Here is a 26655-nt window from a genome sequence, read left to right on the forward strand (position 1 = left end):
TTAATATACACCTTCAGACTTATCCAATGTTTAGACCATCATTAAACAGCTCGCACCTAGTGTTGTGCATCCTCTCATAACTGTCAACTTCTGGGAAATGTGGGAAGCGTCTTTCTTGAGGGAAAGGTTTGCTATCTCAGATTCTGGGTTTCAACTGGGACCTCGATCTCGAATAATATTCAACCTGTGTCAATTTTCTTTACTCTACGATGTTTTAGATCCAGTATACGTAAGTTTATTAGTGGATTTTGATTGATTGTTTTGTTTCCGGTGATCGGTTCTGACAAACCATGATTAAACCTATGAATCCAGATAGCAGCATATTCTGTCTCCGGAAATAGGTAAAACGCTTTTGATAAAATGTAGTACAAGACTACAGGCTACTTGTCATCAACCAAAACAAAACCAAATCGCCGAGTAAAAGAAAGAATAGTAATAACAATTCGAGTACTCCGCAATGTTATTACATCATATGCTTGAATATTACAAGGAATCATCTTCCAGCAAAAAACAAGCATAACAAATGTCTAAATGTTCAAAAGTAGTTAACATGTGATAACCATGAAAAATTACTCGAGTCATTGAACAATCTTATGCTACTACCAAAACAAACAAACCATCACGAATCATATAATCCTCACGAAAGATTGGTGAACTCTTCCTCTCTTAACCCAAAGAGAGGTCCACTCTTCACCACAGCAGTATCTACATTTTCAAAAACCTAATGCTTCAAGAAAGACTTCAAAATCATATCTGTGGAAAGTTTAGACCATTAGCAGTCCTCTGGCTCCTCCTGCGCTCATAAGCAGCATCATCGGTAGGCAGCTCATATCGACAAACTGGACATGTATTCCTAATGCGCAGCCATGGCACAATGCAATCGCCATGGTACCTATGTGCACAAGGTAATTTCTTTCCTTGTTCCCCGAGAGTAATATCATCCTTGCAAACAGCACAGAGCGCATTCCCCTTCTCCACATCCTCCTGAGTCACAACCACCGAGGAAAGAGTCTCGACAACAGACTTAGCAGCCGGAGGCCTGCCCATCACCGCAGTCTCATTCTCAGAAAACTGCCCAAACAACATATCATACTCAGCGGTGTAGATGTAGTCATCATGATCACCAGGGAAATGCTCAGCATCATGGTCCAGCTCCGGATTCGGCTCCCAATTGCTGGAATTCAACAAAACTTCCCATTCCAAATTCCCCAAAGCCTCAACCCTCTCCACACTCCCTTCCTCCTCTGGAACAGCTAATGCCGCCGATAGCGCAACAGGACCATTCTCCTCCTCATTATCAGGATCAACAAACATCCCGAAAACCTCATCCACCCTGCCATCAACTTCCTCCCACTCAAACTCCTCATTACTCTCCCTCTGCTCCTCCAATCGAAGCGAATCCCAGCACAGAGCAACCCCGGTCTCGTCATCGTAATCACCACCATGAACATGTTCCTCCCCATACTCCCCCTGCGAATGCAAATCAAGCCCAATCACACCGTTCTCATCCTCATCGCTCTCGGATTCAAATCCAACAAGCCCCACGCAATTCTCAAACGGCTCCACCCTCCCTACAGATGACGTAGGCTCACCGGAAACCCTCCTCCCCACAAAGTAGTCATCTTCGTCATCAGGAACATCATCAACAACACCATCCCCATCAAAACAGTTCCTAAATTCTAACCCTAACCCTAACCCTAAGCTCAAATCAAGATCAACCCCATCATCCATGTCACAATTCCCCTCCACAACCCCGAAATCGGAGCCGTCGCCGGAAACCAAAACGGAGCGGGGGGTTACCTGAGACTGCTCGACGCGCTGCTGGAACAGATCCATGACGAAACTGACCTGATTCTCGCGGTCGGGGTTGGAAATGGAGTTGAGCTCCGAAACGACGTCGTCGTCGATGTGGTGCTCGGCGCGGTGGTACTGGGTGAAGATGTCGTCGTCGTCGTTGTCGTACTCGGCGTCAAAGTCGCGGTCTTGGTGGACGGAGACGAAGTGGGCCGGCGGGAAATCGGGATCGGAGGCGATGTAGAGGTCGAAGTCGTTGGAGGACCAATAGGGGAGGGATTCGAAGGGTGGGTTCTCTTCAAGGTCGTGGATTTGAAGGTAGGTCACCTCCGCCATTGATATTTTTGGGGCTTGTTTTTTGTGTGTGTGGAAATTTGGGGTTTCTGTCTCAGAGAATCAAAGAGAGATTGTGAAGCGGAGCAAAAATTTCTGGGGAGGTTTTAAACGGAGTGGGAGTTGGAAATGACGGAAATGCCCGTCTGGTTTTGTGGTGATGGTTTGGTTGGTGGATTTGAGTGCGCGGTCTTTTTCACGTTTTTTTTTCCGTGTTTTTTGAACGAGGGGGATGAGAATATGTGTTTGACACTAGTTTTTGCCAGTCGGCTTAGCCGCCGGGACAACGTGCTTTTATGATTTTTGTTTCTTGATTATTTTTTTCACACGAATTTATCTAGTTCTGATTTTAAAGGTCTTCATTCGAAACTCTCCCTATTATAATAGAACCGTCTTATGAAACAAAATTTGTGGAATTATTTGAGTTGAATGTAGTGCAAGTGATTTTGACCACATGTTATTGTGACAGAAAATTGAATTAGTGCATAGTTAAATGATGTTTGGTTTGCCGAATTAGACCTCTTGGAAACAATTTTTGCCTTCTTTTTTTTTTCTTTCTAGAAGGAATTAGAGTTTGTTTGCTTAGACAATAAACTTGACAACAATGATCAATTATTTACTTTTCAATAAGCCAAGAAAACTAGAAAGGTGTGTTACACTCATATATTAACAAGCTTGAGGATTACATGATTAAAATAGTTCATTGTCCTCTTCAGTGCTTGGTTCATTAGCCTACATTTTACCTTTTCTGTTGACATACATGCAACTCTCATAAAGAAAAAAAGAATTGAAAATTAATAAATAAAACTGATAACAAATTTTTATCAGGGAGGGATTACCTTGAATGCTAATTCCCTCTCCTATTTAACCTGTGATTAAAATCTACTCACTTGACTGATTTCTTGAAGGGATTAGCTGGTCGGTGAGCTTTAACCTTGTCTACTTCATCCTTCTTCTCTATGTCCTGACTGTTTGTTCGCTTTAGAAATGGTTTAGATGGGCGGTCCTTGTTCATGTCACCTGCTGCATTATTAACCTCTGCAGCAGCACTTTCCCTCTCAGTCGTCTTCGACTGCTCAAGATCATTCACTGCGGGAGTTTGCTTTTCTTGTGTTTTCTCCGTTCCAACAATAGCTTCTTGTGTTCTGGCTTTCTTTAGAAACATGGGAGCCGACAATTTTGGTGCTGGTAAAGGAATATCATTCCCTGATAACCTACTTTTCTCGGTAGAGGATGATGCATTGTAGTTTGAGTTAGGGACAGTTGTTTGCAATGGTTTATTTTCGGTGAGCAACCTTTCCTGTTAAAAGTCAGAAGAGCATAAGAAACTGAAGAATCAAAATGGAAACATAGAGTTGCCAATGTGGCAAACCATAGTTGGAAGTATGGAGCTCATAGTTGGGAATTGAAAGCGTACCTCCAATATGCTATTGAACCTTTCAGCCAAATTAGGTAGCTTCAGGGAAGTAACAATCTTAATTGCACCCCTGACTGACTTTTCCAGGGATAGATGCTTCACAAGTTCAGTAGCCCTCTCCAGCTTATCTCCTGAAAACAGCCACCAGAAGCAAAACCATGACTTTTAATAACTGATTTTTTCCCTCAATTTGTTGGAATCAAGATTACTACGAGAGGTTAAATAGTAAACCACAGGAAACACTCACCATGGCAGCAGGATCCAATAAGCCTCAATATACATTGATCTTGACCTGTTTCCAATTTGAAAGCTTCATCATCGAGTGAACTGGTGTCCAAACCAGCAGCATCCATTTCTTCTATTTGCTTTTGAATCTGTAATTTAAATAAATGCAACATCTCAGCCAGTGAACAGGAGTCGGTTTAATATGTCACCAAGCTAATGAAATTGAAAAAAAAAAAAAAAAATTAATGTCATCCCAGCCTGATGAGGTCATCAGTCTGGAGGGGCAAAAGGACAAACCTCTATGAGATGCATGTTGTTTAGTATAAACGCATTTTCAAGGGCTTCAGCTCCTAGATCAGAGGATGCGAGAGGAATCGAAAAATTCAGTAGAGTGAGAACTGGTTTGGGCACCACCTGTAAAAGGAGGAGTGTCAAGATATGATTAACATAAGAAAGAATATGAGACAAAAAGGTAGTGAACTGTCTTACCTGGGGATACAAGTCAGGGCTTTTGCAGACTATACAAAATAGTTGTCTTGCATTCAAACCTACCACCCAATAGTTTTCATCCGGCTTCTTGTCTTTACAAGCACTGTAAGTCAGATATTTACTTTAGATTAAATGCCCTTGGGAGATTTTTATATGAAGTCATTCCACATAAGTTCTTTAGCTGAAGAATTATAAACCTGAAGAGTGGGAACCAACTGCCACCATATTCACTTGTAAAAACTCTCAGCACACCCTATGAACAAAAGATAAAACAGACATATTCAAGATTAAAAAGAAATATATCGGTCATAGTAATAGCACATTTTCAAAAGTAGAGACGAAGTACCTTGGAGTCACAGGAGCTTAATTTCCCTTCTTCACTGAAGCCAAACCATGTTAAACTTGAACCAGGAGTCAGAGGCAGACGACCTCTAAGAGGTTGGCTACTATTAGTCATATTAAGTACCCTAAATTCAAGCACCTGCATGTTTCAGAAGATAACAATTTTATATCAGAAACGATTGTACAATGAAAAAATAAGTACAAGCCATAAGCCAATAATAATGTATTGTCCTACTGCAGACAGCTAATTAACAAGAGGACAGTTAACGAAATCTACTTAAAGGTTATGGATTATGGAAATGGCATCAACCTGAACTTCAGGACTCGATAAAATTGGAATTCTGCTACATGTCATGGTAAAAAATGGTGAACAGAGTCAGCAATCTAAAATAAAGTATGACTAATCAAACCTGCTCATTTGAGGGAAGACAGTCTGAAGCATGAGTGACAATGGCAAGCTCATCCTTGAAGCCTGATGCAGTCACCACTGGTCCATCAAGGGAAAGAACATGTGTCTGCATTGAAAAGCATTCAGCAAAATAGATATGTTGAGAAACTAAACTTACAACCATTAACAATTGCTTTTCGCCAAATTGAGCTTCATTAATTGTGCAGTGAAATAAGAGTACAAGTTTGTCAGCAAACCTGCAAACCACCAACGGTGAAGATGCGGATGAAGTTTAGACTGGTAACTGCTGCCACCCAAGTTGTACCAAGGGCCACAACCTTCACTTCTTCCCCTTCCAATCGCATAGACCACTAATCTCACATCACATATCAAAGTCAGCATACACAAAAACTCTAACATCCAACATGGCCTAGGTTAATATTTGGATAGGCTCCATGTTTTAACTACCAGAACATTGCATGAACAATACTTTTGGAATATAAATGTAGGTATCTAACCTCGCTATTGTTTGCCCAGCTAGTAAATGGACGATACATGAGAGTGCTCATGTTCTTTTCACCCTTGGAGGGATTTGCAAAAACACTACCATTCTCATTCAGCGAAGCCATTGTGAAGCCAAAATGATCGGTCATTGACGGAACTCGTGGACCTCGGCTTGTGTCATGAAAATCTATCTGCATCCACATGTTAAAACATCAGTATGAGATAAAGGCACCTAGGCACTCCTTGTCTTGGAGTTCTGGCTTACAAAAACACTCTCACTGAAAGTGGCGTGTTGGGAGGGTGAGACACATGGAAGGAGGGAGAGAGCTCAGCAAAGTTAAGGCACAGGTTACCTCAATATGGGAGTACCCTTCGTATTCAATCGTAGTTATAGCTCCAAGCATGTTGTAGCACAAAAAGCGCCTTTTGCCAGGCTGCACAGGAGTAGCCCCTGGCTGAAATGCCTCCTGCATTTTAGACCTAGCAGATGGCAATCTGCTTCTTATTCCCTCATTCCCATTATCAGTGCTTTTATTATGATGCCGGCGTGCTTTTTTATGGGATTCAACTTTAGGGGACAAACTAAAGTCATCATTATCATCCTCATCTAACTCTTTCAGAGCGTCAGACTGCTTGCTTAGTCTTTTCCTGCTAAGTGGCTTCAACTCCTCATATGTATCTTCACCAAGATCACTTAAACTACCAGATGTACTACTCTCCTGACCCTCGACTTCGTCTTCATCAAACAAGAGAAGACCATTATTAGATTGATTCGGAACATCTTCAGTAGGAGATTTCATTGACGAGGGAATCACTGCTTCCCACACACCATACCTGCCCATACAATCAATTACAGCTAGGACGTTGTCAATTGGCTTCCAAGCCAAGCTAGTTATCCTCTCATCAAATTTATGCCTGCCAATATCTTGCTTTCGATCAACATCCCAGATGAGAACCTGCTTATCCAAACTAGATGTAGCCAAATATTTTCCATTAGGCGACCAGGCCAAGGCACAAATAGGTTGTGTATGTTCACCTCTCAAGGTAAAGAGCTTCTCAGCAGTGTCTTTATCATACAACACAACATCATTTCGCACTCCCGGGACAGCTAACAACCGTCCATCAGGACTCCAGCTCAATACATTCAATACAGAAAGGTCTAAACCAGAGTTAGGAGCTACGGCTTTAAGGGTGTGCAATATGCTTCCAGATTGAAGTTCCCAGTATATTACAGTCCCAGTTGAATCAATGGAGGCCATGTATTCACTTTGGGGATCAAAACCTAAACCAGTTACAGGTCCTTTGTGTGCTTTGAGAACCTTCGAAATTGTACCATCTACTGTGTTAATAAGCTTAATTCCCTCATCATCACCAGCAGCGGCCAAGAGTGTCCCTGACTTATTAAACGCAAGGGCACGTATTGGCAGCGTGAATCTGGTGATATTAGTCTCAAAGTCTCCACCTGACAGTCCAACCAAAAATTTAAACAATCATAATCGAGACACCATAACCTGATTAGCCATTGCAACAGTAGGCAAACCCCAAAAAACCACAATAAATCAAACCAATAAAACCCAAAATTTTGTAAATCTTGGAAATTTAAACCCATATGCATGCTAACATTCATATCTTACAGTGAAATGTTTGCAAGCAGCTTCAATATTTTCAAAGATTCATGTGTGCAATTACTAGTGAGCTAGTTAACCAAACAGATCCATGTAATTCTAAACAATTCACACATCACATTAAATCTACCAATCCAATTTGACAAGACAAATTTCCCTAAACCCTAAAAAAAGCCCCAAATTCTAGAAAGCCCCCAACTTCTTCTCAGAATTGGTCCGAAATGAAAGTTAAGTAGAAATTACTGACTAGGAAACTTGTAGAGCTTGACGGAGTGGTCGACGGAGCCGGAGGCGAGGCAGGTGGCGTTGGGGCTCATAGCGAGCGCGGTGACGCCGTCGCGGTGGTTGCGGAGGAGCTTCGGCGGACATGAGGAGATAAGAGCGTTGTGGACGGCGATTGAGGCGTCGGAGGAGGAAGCCGTCACGGAGTGGAAGCCTTGCTGGTCCCACACGACGGAGCAGAACGACGGCTTTCCTGCGCTGCTCGCCGATTTGTGGATCTCGCGGAGCTTCACTTGCCTGACCTTCATGATTGGATCTCGGAAGTTTCGATTGGGCTTCCGGTTTTAGATTAGTTTTGTGAATTCGTTTTGAGATTTTTGGTTGAGGCGGAGCTAATTGAGTGAGAAAGGTCAGGGTTGGCTTTGGCGGGAAAATGGGGTTGGATTGCGCGGGTTTTCTTCCAAGATATTTCCTCTTTGCTTTTGGGCCGGGCGTTTTGGAATAAATGCCCAATGAGCCTAAAAGCAAAAAACTCAAATAAACAACTCAAATAACGAGTGTGACATACTACTTAAGAAAAAATAAAAATCAAAGAACTCACGAGTCACAAAACTATGGTAATCATGTGTTTTCAGATACTATGACACATCCAAACGCGTCAAATATGCCAAAACCACAATAAACATACGAGAATGTACGAGCTCGATCAATCTTAAGGACAACAAGACCAAACCAACCTATTTTGGTTTATGCAATCCACTAGCTATATAGGAGCAACAATCTTACAAAGGAAGACTGCATGCATGTTGCAGTATATGATGCTTTCCGCCCAAAAATGAAAACCAGTTTCTCTGTGATCATCATTGTCGGCGGGAACAAAATTAGGTTTTTCTCAGTTTCCTGCCATGCCTAGCCTTTCTCTTGCTTTTCTTATATTCATAGATGTATGCCTGAACTCTTATATGTCAAACGATGCCTTGGTACACACACTCGTCAAATTATATTCCATATATTCAGGATAATCGGTTCCATGTGACATGCATGTTACAAAGGCAAACCAACTTCTTGTTATTTGAATCCCAATGTTTGAACGCCAGACTCGCAAACCAACTCAATAAACAGCTATCTAGCTCCATCGAAATTTATAAAGATTCACATAACATATCCACAAAACATTCAGAATCCCTACATACTCGAAACAACTTTTCCGTACATTTTCCATCTACAGATTCTTGATCAATACCAAGCAGAACAAAAATTAAACATGGCATATATTGGTGCTGGAATGCGATTGAAGTTTACCAAGTCAAGTCATAGCTAGCTAGCATTACAAGAAGCGCTCTATTAGTTAAACAAAACACAAGTGGTGGAACACTGTAAAGAAAACACATGAAAATCTGCAGCTTGGACGAGGCAAGTCGGTCAAATATAGAATATGATAGCTAGCTGAAGCAGCCTTGTATAAAAGTTAACAAATAAACCAAGAATAATCAACCTCTTTACACTTAAACAATATTACATTGATCAAACCTAAGATCGAAGACTGCTGTGTGAATTTAGGTGTGGTGCATGTGATTCTCTTAGTTAAACTCACTTTTACCTGTTCATTTTACACCCACTTTATTTATATTTCCACCCAGAACAAGAACAAACCCTAACTAGGGTTTCTGTACGCGGCAAAACCAAGAGTGAAAAAGCAGACCTCGGCGATTGCATGCATGGCGGCAGATCGACAAGCGCTGAACACCGCATCTTCCACATTCCACGCCATGATCACGACCCTTTTGTCCTCAACAAATACTTATAAACTCAGAGATCGAAGCCAGTCGATTTTATAGCATGCCATTTTCAACTCTCGTCAATTTGAATGTGGCTGTGCAAGTTCCTGGCGTTCTGAACTTGCTGTTTCGGGTTTGTGTGTTTTGACCCTTGTCCCCAGGTAACCACACTGGCCTGCCATAACATATGTTTTATAACTAGGCACGGAGAAAAAGGCCGGTGTTGATAGTTGTAACTTTGACCTGGGTTTTGGCGTTGACGATCGACATCTATATATAAAGAGATCGAGGATGCTCGTTTAACTTGCCTTTCATACAATTCCTCTGAGTCTTCTCCCCTTTCAAGTTAAACTAGCTAGCTATAGCTCGAACTCATAAAGGAAGAGAATATATAGATCAAGTTAACAACACGAAGATGGTGTCTTTAAGCTTCAATATTATCACCTTTCTAGCAGTACTAATGGTGATCCCTCTGCTACATGTAACTCAGTCAGCAAACACTACAGGTACTTAATATCAGAACATCCTTATATATGCATCAGTAGTTCATCAGTTGTATGTCTTTTTTGGTATCTGGTTTCAAGTATATATGCACATAATGCACTTAGCAATTTCCACTAATGAACTGTCCGGTATACTCATCTCTATAATAAACTGAAATTACTTCTCCTACTTCGTAGATATGAATGAAGTACTGGCATCCGGTCATCATGAACATAGCAAACTAGCAGTTGTGCCAAGAATCGGCACCCTGAATCAGAATCAACAGGTACCTTATTACGAGCTTTTTTCAACATAGTATGAGGTTTTTGTACACTTGATTAATTTGCTAATCCAACAACATCTCTCTAGCTAATAAATTTGACCCGTTTGCAGGACATTTTTGAAGTTTCAAACAGGAGATTTCTTGGGAGGAAGATGGTGTCTAAAAGGCTTTCGACAATGGTAAAAGCGGAAGTAGTATACTTTAATGGAGGACAATCTTCCGGGAGTGCTACTACCGATCCATCAGGTTATGCGCTTTCGGTTAAAAACAGTTTCAGTAGCAAGGCAGAACCACAAAGATTGAGAAACATTAGTAGGGGTCGACGTCCTCATACTCACCGTCGTGTACTGAAGGGGAAAATAGCTAGTAACTTTATACCTTTGAATGCTGATTATCATGTTCCAAGACCTCACCCGCCCAAGAATAACTAAATCAATCAGCAGCCAGTAGTCCTCAGCAAACAGTAACTAGTTGTACGAAGACTACAGAAAGTTTTGTTTCATCGATCTCTTAGGTTCTTCGATGTTTTGGTACGTATGATTATCAAGAATTTTGACATACGTACTTAGGTTTTGGATGTCATACTTGTATGTACTGAGTAGCTAGCGGTGTTGATCAAAAAAATTATATGTTTCTGTTTACTTTTGTTTCTTATCAAACTTCAACACACACGAGATAAAGGTTTATATTAAAAGAAGCAACAAACACAATAAACATATGAGGCCTCCCACTTTGCAAAGTTTCTAGAGGAATAGGAATTACATGTGAAATATGCGCATCGGATGCAAAAGTCATTATGACCCTTCACTCACTGTCTTTCTTTCTCATCAGGCTGAAAGCTGCATCAGTATATATTCAAATTCCCAGAATTTTGATCGAGGTGTAAAAAAGAAGAATATAAATCAAGGAAAAGTCACAAATGTTTGAAAAGAAAAGAAGGGAAGACCGACAAAATTATACTACTAGATTTATGATAACTGAATTATTATAATCAAATTTAAAATTGGCTTCACTTTCCATTTTGTTTGGATTGCAAGTTATTACTTGTTTGTAATGTAGCCAAATGATCCACCAACCCGTCCAAATCCTTCACTGAACTCCCACCGTCTTTCACGGCCCCTAATGCCGCTTCGCGCATCACCTTCACCTGCTCTCTCATCTCGACATGCTTCTCACTCACTGAATCCGCCACTACTCTTGCCACCACGTTTGAGTCGGGCACGGTCCTTGCACCCTCGCACACCCTAATCCCTACTTTCAATTGTTCCACCAACAATGTGGCGTTGCTGAATTGATCGGCGCCCATCGGCCAACACAACAACGCCACACCCGCCACTACTCCCTCAAGCACTGAGTTCCACCCGCAATGCGTCAAGAACGCGCCGACTGCCGGATGCCTCAAAATCATTACTTGCGGGGCCCATCCTCGGATCACGATCCCCCTACCCGCCACTCGGTCTTCGAACCCCAGCGGTATCGCACAATCGCCGGCCTCCACGTGTCCTCCCTTGGTGGGATCCTTCACACACAATACGAAATTGACCCCACTTTTCTCCAACCCCAACGCCAACTCTCTCACCTGCTCTTTAGACAACACCGCCTGACTCCCAAAGCAGACGTAAACCACCGTCTCATCCTCCCGCGCGTCCAGCCACGACTTTATCTCCTCCACCGAAACCGTACTCGACCCGCCCCTCTGGACGGGCCCGGACGGGTCATCTTTGTTCGAAGGAAGCAACGGCCCAACGGCCCAAACCCGGTCGTGCCCCAAGTCCTTCCTCAAATGCTGCAAATAGAGTCCCTCCAACTCGGTGAACGAGTTCACCACCAGCCCCCAGCTCTCCATATTCCCACGAAACCCTCCTCTAATAAATTCCGAAACAGGGTCTCCCGCCACGTAAGACCTGAACACGGTGGAGAGCTGCCACCAGGGGTATTTCGGACTATTCGGAATCTCCGGGAATTCAACCACCTGACTCTCATCGTTAGGGTCGTCTCTCTGAGGCATGTTCCGCCAGAGAGAGTAGATAACGGAGAGCGCGAAGGCCCCGGAAGGCGAGAACTCGAACCTCTTGATCCCGAGCTCGACAGCGAGGTGGTGGGTCCAGCCGAGAAACATGTCGGAGATGATCGCGGCGGGAGGGTCAGGGTGGGACCTGAACCAGTCGACGATGGGGCGGTGGAGCTCATGGAGGGCGCACATCATGGAGACGAAGGCTTGGATGGGGAGGTCCTTGACGTTTTCGATGCCGGGAGGGATGGAGGGGTGGGGAGGGAAAGGGAGGACTATGGTTTTGATGGAGGGGTGGTTGGAGAGGATGGGGTGTAGGATGGGGAGGTTTTTAGGGGTGACGAGGATGGTGATGGAGACGCCGCGGAGGGCGAGTTGGTGGGTTAGGTCGAGGAGAGGGAGCATGTGACCTTGTGCAGGGTAGGGGAAGACCAGGACGTGGACTTTGCCGGTCGTCATGGTGATCGGAGTTACTGTGTTTTTGTTGGTTTGGGAGATGTAATGGATTTGAGAGAGAGAGAGAAGATGGAGGAGGGTTGGGTTTTGGAGGAAGGGAGACACGTTCATGGTGGAAGAGTAGGAATAGGTCCTATATATTCGGTGGGTGTCCTAGCTCGTTGTCGGATCACTCTATTTTTTGGTCAAGAGAAGTAAGTAAGTATTTAAGTCTGAGATTTTTCTTTGAGGAAAAATATTTAAGTCTAAGATTTGACTTGCCACAGAAAGGACAATTCTGAGGTGTATTACCATAACTAGGATTAGTAACGGACAATTGTAAATGTCTACTTACGAAATATCGATGTGCAAGATATGTGCAAGTGTAAGTGTAAGTTTGATAACACATTTACTTATTTAAAATAGAATTCATCAAGAACATGAGATAGAATGAATAAGACACAGAATAAAATAGTATGTGGTATTATTTCTAAACTCATTTTCTTCCCTTGGTATTACAAATCCAAGTTATTAATGAATGAATTCCGGGTTCAGAGGTGGGACCCATAATAATTTTCATTCCACTATGAGCAAATAAACACAAAAATTTTCTTATTCTATAATCATTCACACACATCTCAATTACATTCTAGGTAAGTAAATAATTGATAAGTATAACAAAACATACAAGGGAATCATGCAATTAATCTCCCTGAACTTGAAAAATGTTGTTTTGGAATCAGACAAAGTGGTATTTAATTAGCTAGGAGACTTAACCAAACTGATATTGGTGACTCAACCTACAAATCATCCGCTATGTACGATTCCCATAGTGAAATGTAGATTGTTGTTCATGTAAAAATTAAGTTGATATTTGATAAGACGTCATGGATGAGAGAGTGCCAAACCATGTTCATACCATGTCATAATTTCATCATAAACAAGTCATGATTCTTAGGACCCTTAAGGTATATACTGTTTAAGAAATGTTATTTATAATTAAGAATCAATGCAAATCTTGCAAAAACCTTAAACCTGGCAATGTTATTACTACTATATGCTCATCTGGCTGATACAATATTATTCCATCATTTTGTTTTGGCATGATCCTTTCATTTAACATATTATCCACTCCCGTTTCATAGGATTTGTTTGCTATTATAAATTAGAGCAAGCGTTCAATTAGATTCACCTTTCACCTTATTTCAAGATAAACAACACATTTGAATTAGCTATATTTTCTTTTTTTTATTAAATATACAATTAATGTGTTACAATACTGTGAGTCGAACTCACAACCTCTCACATACAAGAAGTGACTCATGCAATAGCTATATTTTCATGTTTGGGTCTGAGATTCGTATCCTGTTTGCCGTAGGAACCGTGACTGGACATAACTACATCTAATGGATATTGGGCCATAGAATTTTTAGCCCAGCTTATTATTTCGTATATATCAAAACTCAATTTGGATTTTGGCGCAGAGAGACTGACTGAGCTCCCAATGGCGCGTGAAACAGACGACTCGTCCTCCCCAAACAAACGCCTGAAAACCCTAAATCCCCAAATCGAATCCCAACCGGATCCAAATCAACCCGAAACCCCGCCGGAAACCGATGATTCGCCGCCCGACCGCTGCGCTATTTGCTTCTTGGACGATGGCAAAGCCGCCCGAGGCAAAATCGATTGCTGCGACCACTACTTCTGCTTCTTGTGCATCAAAGAATGGGCCAAAACCGAGTCACGCTGCCCAATTTGCCGCCGGCGGTTCAACTCCATCCGGCGGCCGCCGAAAGTCGGCGTCTTTGTTCGTGAGCGCGTTGTTAAGGTCCCGGTTCGAGATCAGGTCAGTAATTCAGTATCAATTTTTATCAAATTTGTGTTTTCTGATTTGGGTTTGTGATATTTTTTACATTATAATGGGTTTTGTGGGTTCGGTGAATTGGGTTTATGGTTAGCTTAGAGTCTTTAATTTTAATTTGCAGGGAGATAAATCGGGGCATGTTGATGCTTATGAAGAAGTAGCGTGTAATGTGTGTAGCTCAATGACAGATGATCATTTTATGTTGCTATGTGATTTATGTGATGGAGCGGCACATACTTACTGTGTTGGGCTTGGTTACACTGTGCCGGAAGGCGATTGGTTTTGTAACGACTGCATAGCTTCTAGACCTGAGCTTGCTAATGGGAATGGTGAGGATGAATGTGGTATGATCCCAACAGAAGCTGTGCCTGTGCCTTGTTTATCGGTCTCTGATATTGTAAGAGAACCGAATTTCTCGGTGGTTCAAAGACCGGTGAGAATCACTCCAAATTCAAATCAGTCCTTGGTTGGTGCTCAAGTTGGCAGGCCAGCAAAAGCACCACCAAGGGTTGCCAGTATATCAGCTGAATCAGCTGCAAGAACATTGGATAGGTGTCGAAATGTGCAGACTCGCATATTTACACTACGTGAGAATTGGAATGGCTTCCGCAGTGGTGCATTGAGCTTCCCTGCAAGTTCATCGAAATCGAAAGCTGGGTGCAGCGGTAGTCAAGGAAATGGTGTGATGTCTCTTGAAAGATCAAGCCAAACAGAATCTTCATTATCTCCAAGTCGTCAGGAACTGGAAATTCGAGGTGGTTGCGACCCCCATGATATTGCCAAGGCATGGAAAATGCTGGAAAGGGCAAAGCCAAAACAGTGTATACATAAAAAGAACAGTAGTGGGGTTCAGTTGTTGCAGTTCTCAAAACTTCCTTTTAGCAGAACAAGTGCTCTGAAGGAACAAACCAGTGCGAATCCATGTCCCTATAGATCAGGTCAACAACAAGCCTCGTTTTCAACAGGTTGTCAGCAAAATGAAGTAGGTTGTGGCTCGCGTGAGATTGTCAAAACATGGAAAATAATGGATAGGGCAAAGTTGAAACAACATGTTGATGAAAGCACCAGCAGTGCCCTGAAGCTTCCATCTAGGAAAGCAAATGCTTCACATGAAGCAAGCAATGTGAATTCAAGTTTCAACACATTGAAAGGCCAACAACTTGGAGCTCCAAATCAAGGAAGACCTGAAATGGAGAAGGTATACAAAGGTAAGGAAAGGCAGCCTAGGGTCACAACACAGGAGGCTGTAGAGTCAATCCTAGGCATTTCATGTAGTAATTCTTCACCAGGATTATTTATAGCTCCATATCCTAGGAACATGAATAGGTCAGCTTCATTACAGAAAAATCAACCTGCACTGAGTATGGTTAATGAGCAAAATGGTTCTGCTTCTTCACTGATGGAAGGAACTTCTAATTCGTTTTGTGGCAAACCTGAGCTCAGTACATCTTCTTCCGGGAACTTAGAAGAGGTCTCTGTGGAAAGCAGAGCAAGAAAAGTAGACGATGAGGCCAAAAGTGAGATCCAGTCTCTTGTCAAGATGAACTTGAAGCTTCTAAGTAAAGACCAGCGCCTAGGAGCTGATGCATTCAAACAAATTGCTAGGGCTGCCACACATACCGTCTTGGCTGCATGTGGTTTAGAGCATCATCACAAGTCTGTTGTGCACTCATCCTCAAGCTTAGTATGCCGCCACACCGAACAGCTTCAGCTGCCACATAAATCTAATCTGATGCGTAAGGCCTGCCGAGATTGCTTTTATGGGTTTGTGAAAGATGTTGTCAGTTCAATTCTGCACAATCATGATGGGTTCCGACTGCGGTTTTCAGGTCATAAACAGAAGTTGTAGCCCAGTTAAATTTTATTTCGTTTTTTTTTTTTTTCATAGGAGTACCATGTACTGACTGACTTGACCATTTTTTGTCTTCATAAATTGCACAAGCATGAAGCATGAATAAGATAGGAATGATTTCCTACTTGTATATGTAGCACACTAATAAGCAATGAAAAGGACAAGAACCCACCAGAATTCGTGTGGTCCGTTCCTAACTTCCTATTACAAGTTGGATTACTAGATACTCTCGACTTGTTCATGTAGGAATATAAATATAGACATGCGGCACAATGCCTTGGTTATAAACTTATAATCTTTTATTTCTCTTCAATTCAAGTCTCAGGTTTTCCCAAATTTCTGAAATCGCAATTTGACTGTACTTTGCAAGGGAATGGAAATATGAGTAAGCAAACTGGTCAATGTCATCTCTTCTTTTACCAACAAAGAAGTAATAGTACCATCTTCGGATGCTGAGAATCAAGATCTCGTAAGAGAAATCCTTTCAAGATTACCTGTCAAGTCTTTAGTTAGGTTTAAATGCGTATCAAAAGAGTGGTTTGCTCTCTTAAACGAAGAGTTTATTCTGAAGAACAATATTCTTAGTATACTCTACCTTCACAGTCATGAAGGTGGACATCATCATCACAAGTTCTCATTGCTTGACAGAAACGTCGACACACTTTCGTCACCTGCATTTTTCCTGGATCAATCGATTGAGAGCGTACAGATTGTGGGATCTGATAATGGTTTGGTCTGCCTTCATCTTCTTGAAGATGGAATCGAAACGGAGCAAATCGTGGTATGGAACCCATTAACAAAACAATATAAGAAACTACCTAAGCCCTTGTCTTTGGAGGGGGAAGTAAAGGAGAAAAGAAACATGAGGACACCAAAGGTAGGTTTTGGATTCATTCAGGGCCATGGCATGGATATCGATTACAAACTGGTGAGGATTTCACTGAGGAATTATAGAAGACTTGCAACCCAAGTCTCCACACGAAGTTCTAAATCATGGAGAGAACTTGAAGACAGTAATCTATCATGTTTTGGGATTGATAAGGAGTCTTCCATTACTTTGAATGGAGTGTTGTATTTCTTGTCATGGACTACTTATTCGAGGGGCCTCAACGACAACGGATGGAGAGTTTTCTCATTCAACCTGCATGATGAGGTGTTTCATAGCATACCATTACCGTCTGATAACAGTGGCAGCAGATCACTCTTTGCATGGAACAATTTGGTTGCTTGTTCGTTATGCTCTGACAGACTTAGTACCCAGTATGATGTTTGGGTGATGAGAACAGAATCTGGAGATGCTACACAAATGCCAACTAGCTGGAATTGGACTAAACAAGTTACTATGAAACAACCTGATGGATGGATCTATTGTTATCCCTATGGAGTTTGGGATAATCAATTTATTCTTATCAAATACCGACCTGATAGTCACAAAGATGCATATCATCTGAAACATCTCTGTGCGTATGACCTTGGAAATCAGAAAGAGCGGGTGCTTATCGGACCAGAAAGGCTAGGTGGTTACCGTCGTCAAGTGGTAGATTACGTGGAGAGCCTAGTTTCAGTCTAATTAAGCAAATACCAAGGAATCCACTAGTGGAATTCTACTGGTTGTATGCAGTACAATTCCAGTACTAAATTAGCAAGTAATACTTTAGTATATAATGTCTCTTTTTTCTTTTTTTTTTAAATGAGAAATGAATTATTTCATTATCAAAGGACGAACCCAATTATAAAACCTGCAATTCTATGTTACATTTATTCAGTACTTAGCAAGTAATCCTTTGTGATCGTTTCTAGTTCGTGGTCTAGTTTTTTCGTTTGACAAGTGATTTATCATATGAATAATGAAGAAAAAGTAAAGATCGAGCCAATTCCTAATCTAATTTCTATATGATAAGTTTTCACGTCTCTGGATTGGATTATATATGTTTCCTACTCCTAGTTAGATTAAATTTTCTAGTTCTAGGTTTATTATTCATCTAGCTTTGATAGATTTATGATGTTCCTTATAAATAATGGAATGCAGAACAATAAAACTGAAGACAAACTGATAAACTGTCTGTGATTTCCGGTCTCTTATAATTTGATATGGTGTCGCAAAACCTGGCTTCCTTTAAATCCAGGCAAGAGTATCGCAGGAACGTCGAATTGGAAGAAGCGCGTAAGGCTGGGCTTGTACCTGCTGAAGTCGATAAGAATGGAAAGGAGATCAATCCTCATATACCCAAATATGTGTCTGATACACCTTGGTATATCAAAACCGACGAGGGACCAAGTCTAGAGCATCAAAGAAAGCCAGAATCAAACGTGAATGGCAAGAAGAAATCTCAGTATGACAGTGGTGCCAAGGTAATCCAGGCCCTTAAATATAGGGAGGGTGCATGTACAAACTGTGGATCAATGAAACATGATGCCAAGTCTTGCATTGAAAGACCGAGGAAAGTTGGAGCAAAATGGAACGACAAGCACATTGCCCCGGATGAGATTGTAGAGACCCTTGGACATCTCACCTATGATGAAAAGCGTGACCGTTGGGATGGATACAATCCATCAAGCTATGCTCATGTTCTTAAGAGATATGAATTGCAACAGGAAGCTCGAAAAAAGTACTTGAAGGAAGAAAGAATCAAGAAATTAGAAGATCAAGATGTTCATCATGATGATGATATGAGGGTGGATGAAGCCAAGGTTGATGAGAGCAAGCAAACGGACTTCGCAAAGGTTGAGAAGCGTGTGCGTACAGCGGGTGGTGGAAGCACTGGAACTGTTAGGAACTTACGTATCCGTGAAGACACGGCAAAATATCTTCGGAATCTTGATGTCAACTCTGCGCATTATGATCCGAAAAGCCGATCCATGCGTGAGAATCCTAATCCGGACGCAGATCCTAACGAGCAGTTCTATGCAGGTGATAATGTATGGAGAAACACTGGTCAGGCTCTGGATTTTAACCAGATGAACATGCATGCTTTGGAAGCATTTGAGAGGGGACAAGATGTACACATGCAAGCAGCTCCATCGCAAGCTGAGTTTCTATACAAAAATTACAAGAAAATCAAGGAGAGATTTACTACGCAGACCAATTGCACCGTTCTAGAAAAATATGGCAATGCAGCCAGTGGAGGAGAACTTCCTAAGGAGCTTCTACTGGGACAGAGTGAACGAGTTGTCGAATACGATCGAGCTGGGAGGATCATTAAGGGCGAGGAAGAAGCGGTTCCTAGGAGCAAGTATGCAGAAGATGTCATTATCAACAACCACACTTGTGTGTGGGGTTCGTGGTGGAAAGGTCACCGATGGGGGTACAAGTGTTGTAAGCAATTTATGCGAAACAGTTATTGCACAGGTGCCGCTGGAGTTGAGGCTGCCGAGGCTGCAATACATCTCATGGAGCCTTAAAATCACATGCTAGCTACATGATCATCTTCTTTTGAAGTGTTACTTTTGTTGTGGATCGCTCTATATATGGATTATCTGTTAATTTGAATATTTCTTGAAAATGTGCACGATTAATTCGTACTTGTATAGCATCCATTAGAGCTGTTTTGTCAAATATTTTCATATCTGGCTTCTCTACTTGGATTCATGTTGCTTGGATGTCTTATAATCACTTGATTGAATTGGGTTGAGTAAGATAAATAAAAAAGAAGATAACTGAGAAAAGAAAAATGGGAAAGAGATAACTGCAACAGGTGAGAGTTATAACTGCCAGTCCCCACTACCCACTAACTTCATTAAATGAAAGAAAAAAAACAGTTACAAATGAGAAAGAAAAAAAAATAACTACCTATTGAAAACATTTTGACACGCGAGTATCGCGGGTATTGAGGCTAGTATAAATAAAAGCGGAGAAGCCAAATTCTAATTTTGTACGTACTTCGGAATACAAAATCCAATGGTTATAAGCACTACTTCCTACAAAATTTGGATCAAATACAATTAAGATTTCCTTTACTTGTGGTGCAAGTAGGAGTTGTATATTTTAACCCCGGGATATACATAAACCCTAAGTCGATTTCTTTTCCAAGCTAGGGATGGAGGCAAGACAAGTAGTGAACGTATCCTCTTCGTTGGCCGATAGTCAAGACCTGGTGATAGAAGTCCTCTCAAGATTACCTATCGAGTCTTTACTTAGGTTTATGAGTGTGTCGCAAGAGTGGTAAGCTCTCATAAAAAGCGCTCGCTTCATTGCAGTTCACCAAAAACACCTTCAACGCTTGAATCCTAATCTGTGCTTACTCTATGGTCGCAGCTTCAAACATACATATGATAAACCCCATAAGATTTCAATGCTTGGCAAAGAAGATACACATTTGGTGGCATTAGACCTGCCTGAAGGTGTCCAGCATGATAAGTTAATACATATTGCAGGATCTAGCAATGGTCTAGTCTGCCTTCATCCTCTGTACACTTCGAAGAATCCTGATCTGTACAATTCGAAGGAAAAAATCGTCGTATGGAACCCAGCAACAAGAAAGCATAGGTATCTTCCTCAACCCTTGGCTTTTAAGGGACAGAAGGAGAGTACTCTTGATCGACCACTGTTGGGTTTCGGATTCAATAACGACAATGCTGCAGAGTACAAAGTGGTGAGGATTTCCCGCAGCATGGATCCTGATGCCGATGGAAAGTTTCCATACCTGACTCAAGTCTTCACCCGCACTGAAAATTCATGGAGAGAAGTTGACTGTGTTCCGCCACGCGACTATCACTTTGATTCATACTCTTCGATATCTTCGAATGGAGTGTTGTATCGCTTGGCAAGGACCAAGTCTGATAGGTTTGTTTTCTCGTTCGATCTGCACGATGAGGTAGTCCACACCATGCCAATGCCGCCTCGCTTCAGCCCCTCATTTCGCTGTATTGGCCAACAGCTCTTTACATGGGAAAATTCGGTTGCCATTTTAACCTATGATGAAGGCCAGTATGATCTTTGGGTGATGAAAAAGGTATCCGGTACATAAATGCTAACATGGAATTGGACTGCACAGTTTACAATCAAGAATATCATTATGGGTTTTCCATTATTGGGGGATGATTTATATCTGTTTGTCAAGAGGCACGTCAAAGTTGGACAAGATCTGGTTACGTATGATCGAACTAAATCCAAACCGAAGAAGCTTTTCGAACTTGCGACAGGGAGTTCATACCGTCAGGTAGTAGATTTACATGCAGAGCTTAGTTTCAGTCTTCTAAATGCACCACAACTGAACTAATTAAAGGCCAAGACTCAGATGAATGGTGTATCAATTTATGTTTTTCAAAGGGATCTAGATCCAGTACTGCAGAATCTAGGCAACATGTATGTATTTATAGTCAGATTGAGAAAAATGGTGTCATGGCAATCAATTGAAAGGAACTCCGGAACAATTCGCAATGGAAACATAACCATATATTTACCTTTTCCCAATTTCTATGTTTTTCTTTCTTTCTTTTCTGATTTTTCTACAAGTTCTTACTGTGATCAAAACAACTAGAATAGGTCACAACTTGACAAGGTGAAGATAAAAGGGTAACTAGACATAAGATCTGACTTCAAAACTATCTATATGTTCCATATCATAAAATGGTTCTTTCCGTCATGACATTGTACCTCAATGCTGCAGAACTTTGCAGACTGTAACTCATACCTGTATTCAAAACGTGCATGATGTTCCGAGCCTCCTTCTCTGCCCGATGGTTGTAGACCTCCGTTTGCTGAAGGCGGGGTAAAGAAGTTCCCTGAACTTTTCAAGGAACAGAACCCATTCCTCCTCGCACATGTCAGCAAGTTTCACAAAGCTTGTTGAGGTGGGTAACTGGTCATTTGCACTTCTTCTGATTTCAGGTAGGGTACCCATCCGCTGTAGCTGGCCTGTCTCATCCACATTTAACTTTTTCAGAGACACGGACAACTTGGAAACAGGTTTATACCAATCTGGCTGGTTAATGATTCTCTCAGCTGTGACTGCCCTTGTACCCAAGTCAACATTACCCTCTACCAGACTCTCATCTAGCTTAGGAAGCAAGTAGTGACTATTAGCACCTTCAGTTCCAAAGGGATATGAAAACTGCTTGAAGAGGAAACTTGGGATGTGAGGAGGATGATCAAGCCCTGCTTTATCGCACTCTATATCAGACAGAAACGCATCGGTGTCTTCTTCAGCTACAAAGTTTGACATGTTCAAATCTTCTATTATCCTCCTAGTCTCAAGGCATACAACCTCAAGTTCACTTGGCTTCTCCTCTTTGCTTCCAAACTCCCTGCTCATCATTTCACCTATCTCAGCAAGGCAAAGTCCAAAAGCAGCTGCTTCCTGGAGGAATATTGTGGAGAGGATCAGAACTCGAAGACATGCCTCACGAATCATGGGTAGTTCCATCTTGAGCATCTCAGAATCACGAATTGGATCAAGATTCTTTATATACTCAAGCTCGTCCTCTGAGAAAGGAACCGAAGCTTGAGGCCAATGAATCCATTCGAAATAGGGATCTTCCAAGTGCTCAGGCAAGCAAAGGCCATGATCAATGGGAATGAGCTCCACCTGACCAAATTCCCCATCAGGCATTTTAACCAGAATGTTCCCTGCATGCCTGTCAGTGTTAAAGATCCTAATATCTAAAATTCCTATTCTGTGAACACCAGCTACAGGAAATCTTGAGTTTCCATAGTCACCAGCATCAAAGTCATGAGGGATGAACTGCTGCAGAGATGCAATTTTGCTAACCTTCTTCTTCTGCTGAATCTTGTCACCATTGACACCATAATTAACATTGAAGATTGAATGTGTAACCTTAACAAGAACAGTCGGAGGCACATTAGCATAGTGATTGAGATCCAAAAGGTAGGCAGCAACTTCTCGAAACCCTGTTTCCCCAACTCTCACTGAATGCTTTAGTCCTGGCTGCCCGAGAGATGTACCAACAAACCCTTTAGGATTGTTCGGTGCATAAGGCTCCTCATCTGTTGGTTTCACAATGGCAACACTCTCACCCCTGATGTTCCTGAAGTAGTAAGCACCACCAAGCCCACTATGAACAGGTATTGGTTCAATGCCCTTCTTGATAGCCACCACTATGTCCTTAATCAATTCATCAATACTAGCAAAGTACTTTGAACACCCTAGAATCTCAAGAGGTCCACTCCGATCCCACTGTTGAAGATTTATCCCAGTAGGTGAGAGACAAGGAGTTGAGGAGCTCCTATGCATGACATTCCTTGCAAGTAGTAGCGGGGAATGACTGCGGATGGCACTTAGATCATTATTTAGTATTCGATCCCCAAATGTCAAAGAGCTATGGTCAGTAGGTACATTGAGGGCAAGCTGCAACTTCCTTTTAACAGTGTTGGCATTGTCACCCCTTTCCAACTCCATTCCCAAAACACAGCCAGCCTCAGTCTGCACAAAGACACGCCTCCTCCGAGCAAAAATTCCTCTTGTGCTCTTACGGCACTCACCATTGAGCAGACCACTGACAAGACCCACAGCCATCTGCGTCTTAACAGGACTCTCCAACTTAGTAGGCATAACTAATGCTGTCCAAGCAGGATATCAAGGTGACAACAGGGTGCAAATCCTTCCACTCTCTCAACAGGTGCCAACTGCTGGCACCAATTGAATGAGAGGGACAATAGGCTGCAAGTCAATCAACCATAAACTACACTACCACTACCCTAATTCCTCACAAACCATCCCTATCGTAAATACAGGCCGTAGTCACGTCACTACATCAGGAAATCTTCGGTTTGACGCTACTAGATTTAACCCCTGCCAAGAATAGGTAAATATACATAAGAAGAAGTAACACAGAGTCGAGAAACTAGTTCTGAAAAGAAGATGAAACAGAAAATGCTGCCTTACGAAGGGTAATCATCACAAATAACCCCTTCTATAGTATCCAATACTTGAAAACATACCACAAAACCACATAATAACCTGTCACTAATCTCACTTTCTCCATAATGCCATCTCATTACTGGTTCTACAAATAATTTTACTCCGGAAAAGGCTTAGTTTCGACTACAAGCTCATTTCTTTATATATTCGATGGATTAGTGAAGACTGTAAGTAATTAAAGGCAACTAGCACAAAAGGTACAAATCAATCAATATGATAGCTTGTTCTTGATGATCAACGACTTATAATTCTCAAAAATGGAGAACAAAAAAAAAAAAAACAAGTAAAATTAGACCGCACTTCATATACAGAACAAGCACATCGATTTTTCCTATAGTACTCGTCTGTTTGCTACAAGACGAACGCAGATATATCCAAAAATTGAACCGAAAACGACGAAGACCTAAACCGAAGAAAAGAGCACAAACAAAACGGAGCAAATACGTAAACCAAAAACCTATATTCAGGCTCTGAATTTATCATTATTGCGGTCAAGTAAGGGTTTCAAGATTCAAAAACTCACCGGTAGTTAAATCTTGGAGGCCAAGATCATCGCGAGAGAGACGAGAGACCGAGAACAGAGTCGGATCGGAGGCGTCGACGGAGAAGAATCAACGGCTACGATGAAGCTAGCCGCCGATCAGGCTCTTCTAGTTTTCGGCATGTGACCTTCAATCTTCTTCTGCTTTCTTCTTCTTCCCCAATCTCTCTCTCTCTCTCTCTCTCTTCTGGAACTTTGTCTTCTTCTTAAGATACTCACATGAGCAGTGGTAGAAACAAACCCCTTTATATTTGTTAATTTACGATATACACCTGGGTTTGACCGCCTCCTTGAAAATGATCAGGACCGCCTTTTTCCTTCTGCGATTTTCAAATTTTGGAATCTGACAAAGGAGGGCCGTCTGATGGAAAGAATGACGTGATCAGGAGCGTTTATTGGTGATGCGGGCAATTTGTACGCACGCGCGGTGGAGGCAATGGGTGACAGTGTCATTGGCAGCATATGTTGCAGGAGACAGGACTGCGTGTAATTGAAGCATTTATTGGCCAATCTACTTTCGATATCATTCTTGGGCCTGGGCTAAGTTGAGTCAATTTCTGGAATATGCAAGCCCAGCATCCCAACATACTAGAAGACTTGGGCTTGAGAAAATAGCTTCCAAGTTCCAAAAGATATGGGCTTTGAGCTTTGAGAGAAGACTTATGTAAACTAAAAAAACCCACAACATCTTTTCAAGATCTTAGAGGGAGCAATCATAGGCCCAAGCGCAAATGGTCTTATTAAAGCCACAAATGCCCACTTGCCCGATAGAAACATTTGAGCTCTCAACATATAAGACACACAGTAGTATTTACATGATCACCTAGTGACCAAATAAATCATAGTTAATTAGCGTTGGATAATCCAAGGATGGGAAGTATTATTTTAAAGTTAAGTTGTTTTGTTTTGCACCCTTGGATTTACATCTAACGATAATTGATTATGATTTTTTTGGTCATAAGATGACTATGTAAACACCGCTAATAAGACACAATATCCAACCTCCAAAATTCTCAAGATTTTTCATGTTAATTATAGCATGTGTGACATGAAATGAGAAGGTGGTGGTCCTAAGTGCTTAACCACAATGTCCTAAAAACAGTGTCCCAAGATTGAAGCAATTGAAAGAATAGGCCCTTGCTAAGCGAATCTAATCCCAAAATGGGTAATATGGAGACCTCACTCACATACAACCTCAGGCTGCCACGTTGACGCAGACACTTGTCCCACCTCATCCCCGGCCACGTCTCACTCAACAAGGACCAGGCAAAAGCGCATGCCACAATGCACGTGAGTGCGCCACGTCACACCCAGCCCCACCTCTCACTTTCACATTTCAATGACCCATAAACGACAGGTCACTTGGGAAAGGCAAGCACATGCCCCCACTCATGCTCTTGTCACCTTTTTTTTTTTCCCTTCTTCTCTCTCGGGTCCCACCGCCGCACCCACGTGACACCGTCACGAGAAAGAGCGAGACTCCTCCGCACCGCCTGTCCAATCGCCTAGCACGTGCTCTCACGAACCACTACTCTCTTGTAGCCTCCCAACCTACACGACCCCTATATGCCCAATTGCGCCTCGCCCATGCTCACTTTCTTCTTCATTTTTTACTCCGCCGAGGTCATTTTCGACTTTCCCCACTTTCAACGGCGTGACGTGATTGTGATGCGGGGAAGGAAGGAAGGTCCCCACCGCACGCGAGTCGGCAGAGAGTGGGGGGAGAGGGGATAAACGGCAGGGGATGGGCGCACGTGAGAGATTGCCTGCTCACGTGCGGTGCGTAGCTCTCGTTCTCTACTTCTCTATCTCTATCGCTTCGGCCGTGGGACCCGTCATGTCACTGTAAGAAACATACGTATGCACTATGCAGTATCACATGGCTGGACTCCCAGTACAATAGTAGTAGTATTACACCACCCACCAAAAACCACTTTTGAAGGTGACCAAATCCGCAACCCTACCTTCTATGGTCTGTGACTAAACGACACCGTTCTATATTTGAAAACGATTTACGATTTATCGCGGTGCGTGACTTAACGGCTGCACGGTGACGGCGTTATTCTGACGATCCGCCGTCTGATATTAAAGAAACCACAGAGAAAACGGGATCGCGTAAAATAGTGGAGGATGGTGTGGAGGGAGAGGGGCCCGCCAACATCGCACGGTGAGTTGGCCACGTGATTTGG

At 42.2% G+C, this 26655-nt stretch overlaps 7 protein-coding genes across 7 annotated transcripts; 3 read left to right on the plus strand and 4 right to left on the minus strand.

The window, feature by feature from the left end:
- Nucleotides 1-747: 747 nt before the first annotated feature.
- LOC101292026 lies at nucleotides 748-2130 on the minus strand. The gene has a single exon (XM_004301043.1). It carries the CDS (start codon nucleotides 2128-2130, stop codon nucleotides 748-750), a length of 1383 nt encoding a protein of 460 aa, XP_004301091.1.
- An 883-nt stretch (nucleotides 2131-3013) lies between these two features.
- On the minus strand, nucleotides 3014-7647 carry LOC101292316 (WD repeat and HMG-box DNA-binding protein 1-like). Its single transcript, XM_004301044.1, has 12 exons — nucleotides 7365-7647; nucleotides 5846-6954; nucleotides 5507-5683; nucleotides 5246-5359; nucleotides 5011-5115; nucleotides 4605-4739; nucleotides 4456-4511; nucleotides 4259-4361; nucleotides 4067-4183; nucleotides 3792-3918; nucleotides 3545-3675; nucleotides 3014-3427 (listed from the first exon to the last, which is right to left on the minus strand). The coding sequence occupies exons 1-12, from the start codon at nucleotides 7645-7647 to the stop codon at nucleotides 3014-3016; spliced, it is 2871 nt and encodes a 956-aa protein (XP_004301092.1).
- A 3179-nt stretch (nucleotides 7648-10826) lies between these two features.
- Nucleotides 10827-12353, minus strand: LOC101292608 (UDP-glycosyltransferase 89B1-like). The gene has a single exon (XM_004301045.1). The coding sequence runs from the start codon at nucleotides 12351-12353 to the stop codon at nucleotides 10893-10895; it is 1461 nt and encodes a 486-aa protein (XP_004301093.1). The 3' UTR covers nucleotides 10827-10892.
- A 1480-nt stretch (nucleotides 12354-13833) lies between these two features.
- Nucleotides 13834-17615, plus strand: LOC101292906. The gene is made up of 3 exons (XM_004301046.1): nucleotides 13834-14175; nucleotides 14315-16014; nucleotides 16649-17615. The coding sequence occupies exons 1-3, from the start codon at nucleotides 13834-13836 to the stop codon at nucleotides 17613-17615; spliced, it is 3009 nt and encodes a 1002-aa protein (XP_004301094.1).
- Nucleotides 17616-18136: 521 nt separating this feature from the next.
- LOC101293207 (pre-mRNA-splicing factor SLU7-A-like) lies at nucleotides 18137-19447 on the plus strand. Its single transcript, XM_004301047.1, has one exon. The coding sequence runs from the start codon at nucleotides 18137-18139 to the stop codon at nucleotides 19445-19447; it is 1311 nt and encodes a 436-aa protein (XP_004301095.1).
- A 635-nt stretch (nucleotides 19448-20082) lies between these two features.
- LOC101293496 (putative F-box protein At3g10430-like) lies at nucleotides 20083-21012 on the plus strand. Its single transcript, XM_004301048.1, has 2 exons — nucleotides 20083-20207; nucleotides 20301-21012. Exons 1-2 carry the CDS (start codon nucleotides 20083-20085, stop codon nucleotides 21010-21012), a joined length of 837 nt encoding a protein of 278 aa, XP_004301096.1.
- A 467-nt stretch (nucleotides 21013-21479) lies between these two features.
- On the minus strand, nucleotides 21480-24647 carry LOC101302653 (probable phosphatidylinositol 4-kinase type 2-beta At1g26270-like). The gene is made up of 2 exons (XM_004299221.1): nucleotides 24449-24647; nucleotides 21480-23796 (listed from the first exon to the last, which is right to left on the minus strand). The coding sequence occupies exon 2, from the start codon at nucleotides 23554-23556 to the stop codon at nucleotides 21685-21687; it is 1872 nt and encodes a 623-aa protein (XP_004299269.1). The 5' UTR covers nucleotides 23557-23796; nucleotides 24449-24647; the 3' UTR covers nucleotides 21480-21684.
- Between the last annotated feature and the right edge of the window lie 2008 nt (nucleotides 24648-26655).

This window comes from Fragaria vesca, linkage group LG5, assembly GCF_000184155.1.
Source record: "Fragaria vesca subsp. vesca linkage group LG5, FraVesHawaii_1.0, whole genome shotgun sequence".
NCBI lineage: Eukaryota > Viridiplantae > Streptophyta > Magnoliopsida > Rosales > Rosaceae > Fragaria > Fragaria vesca.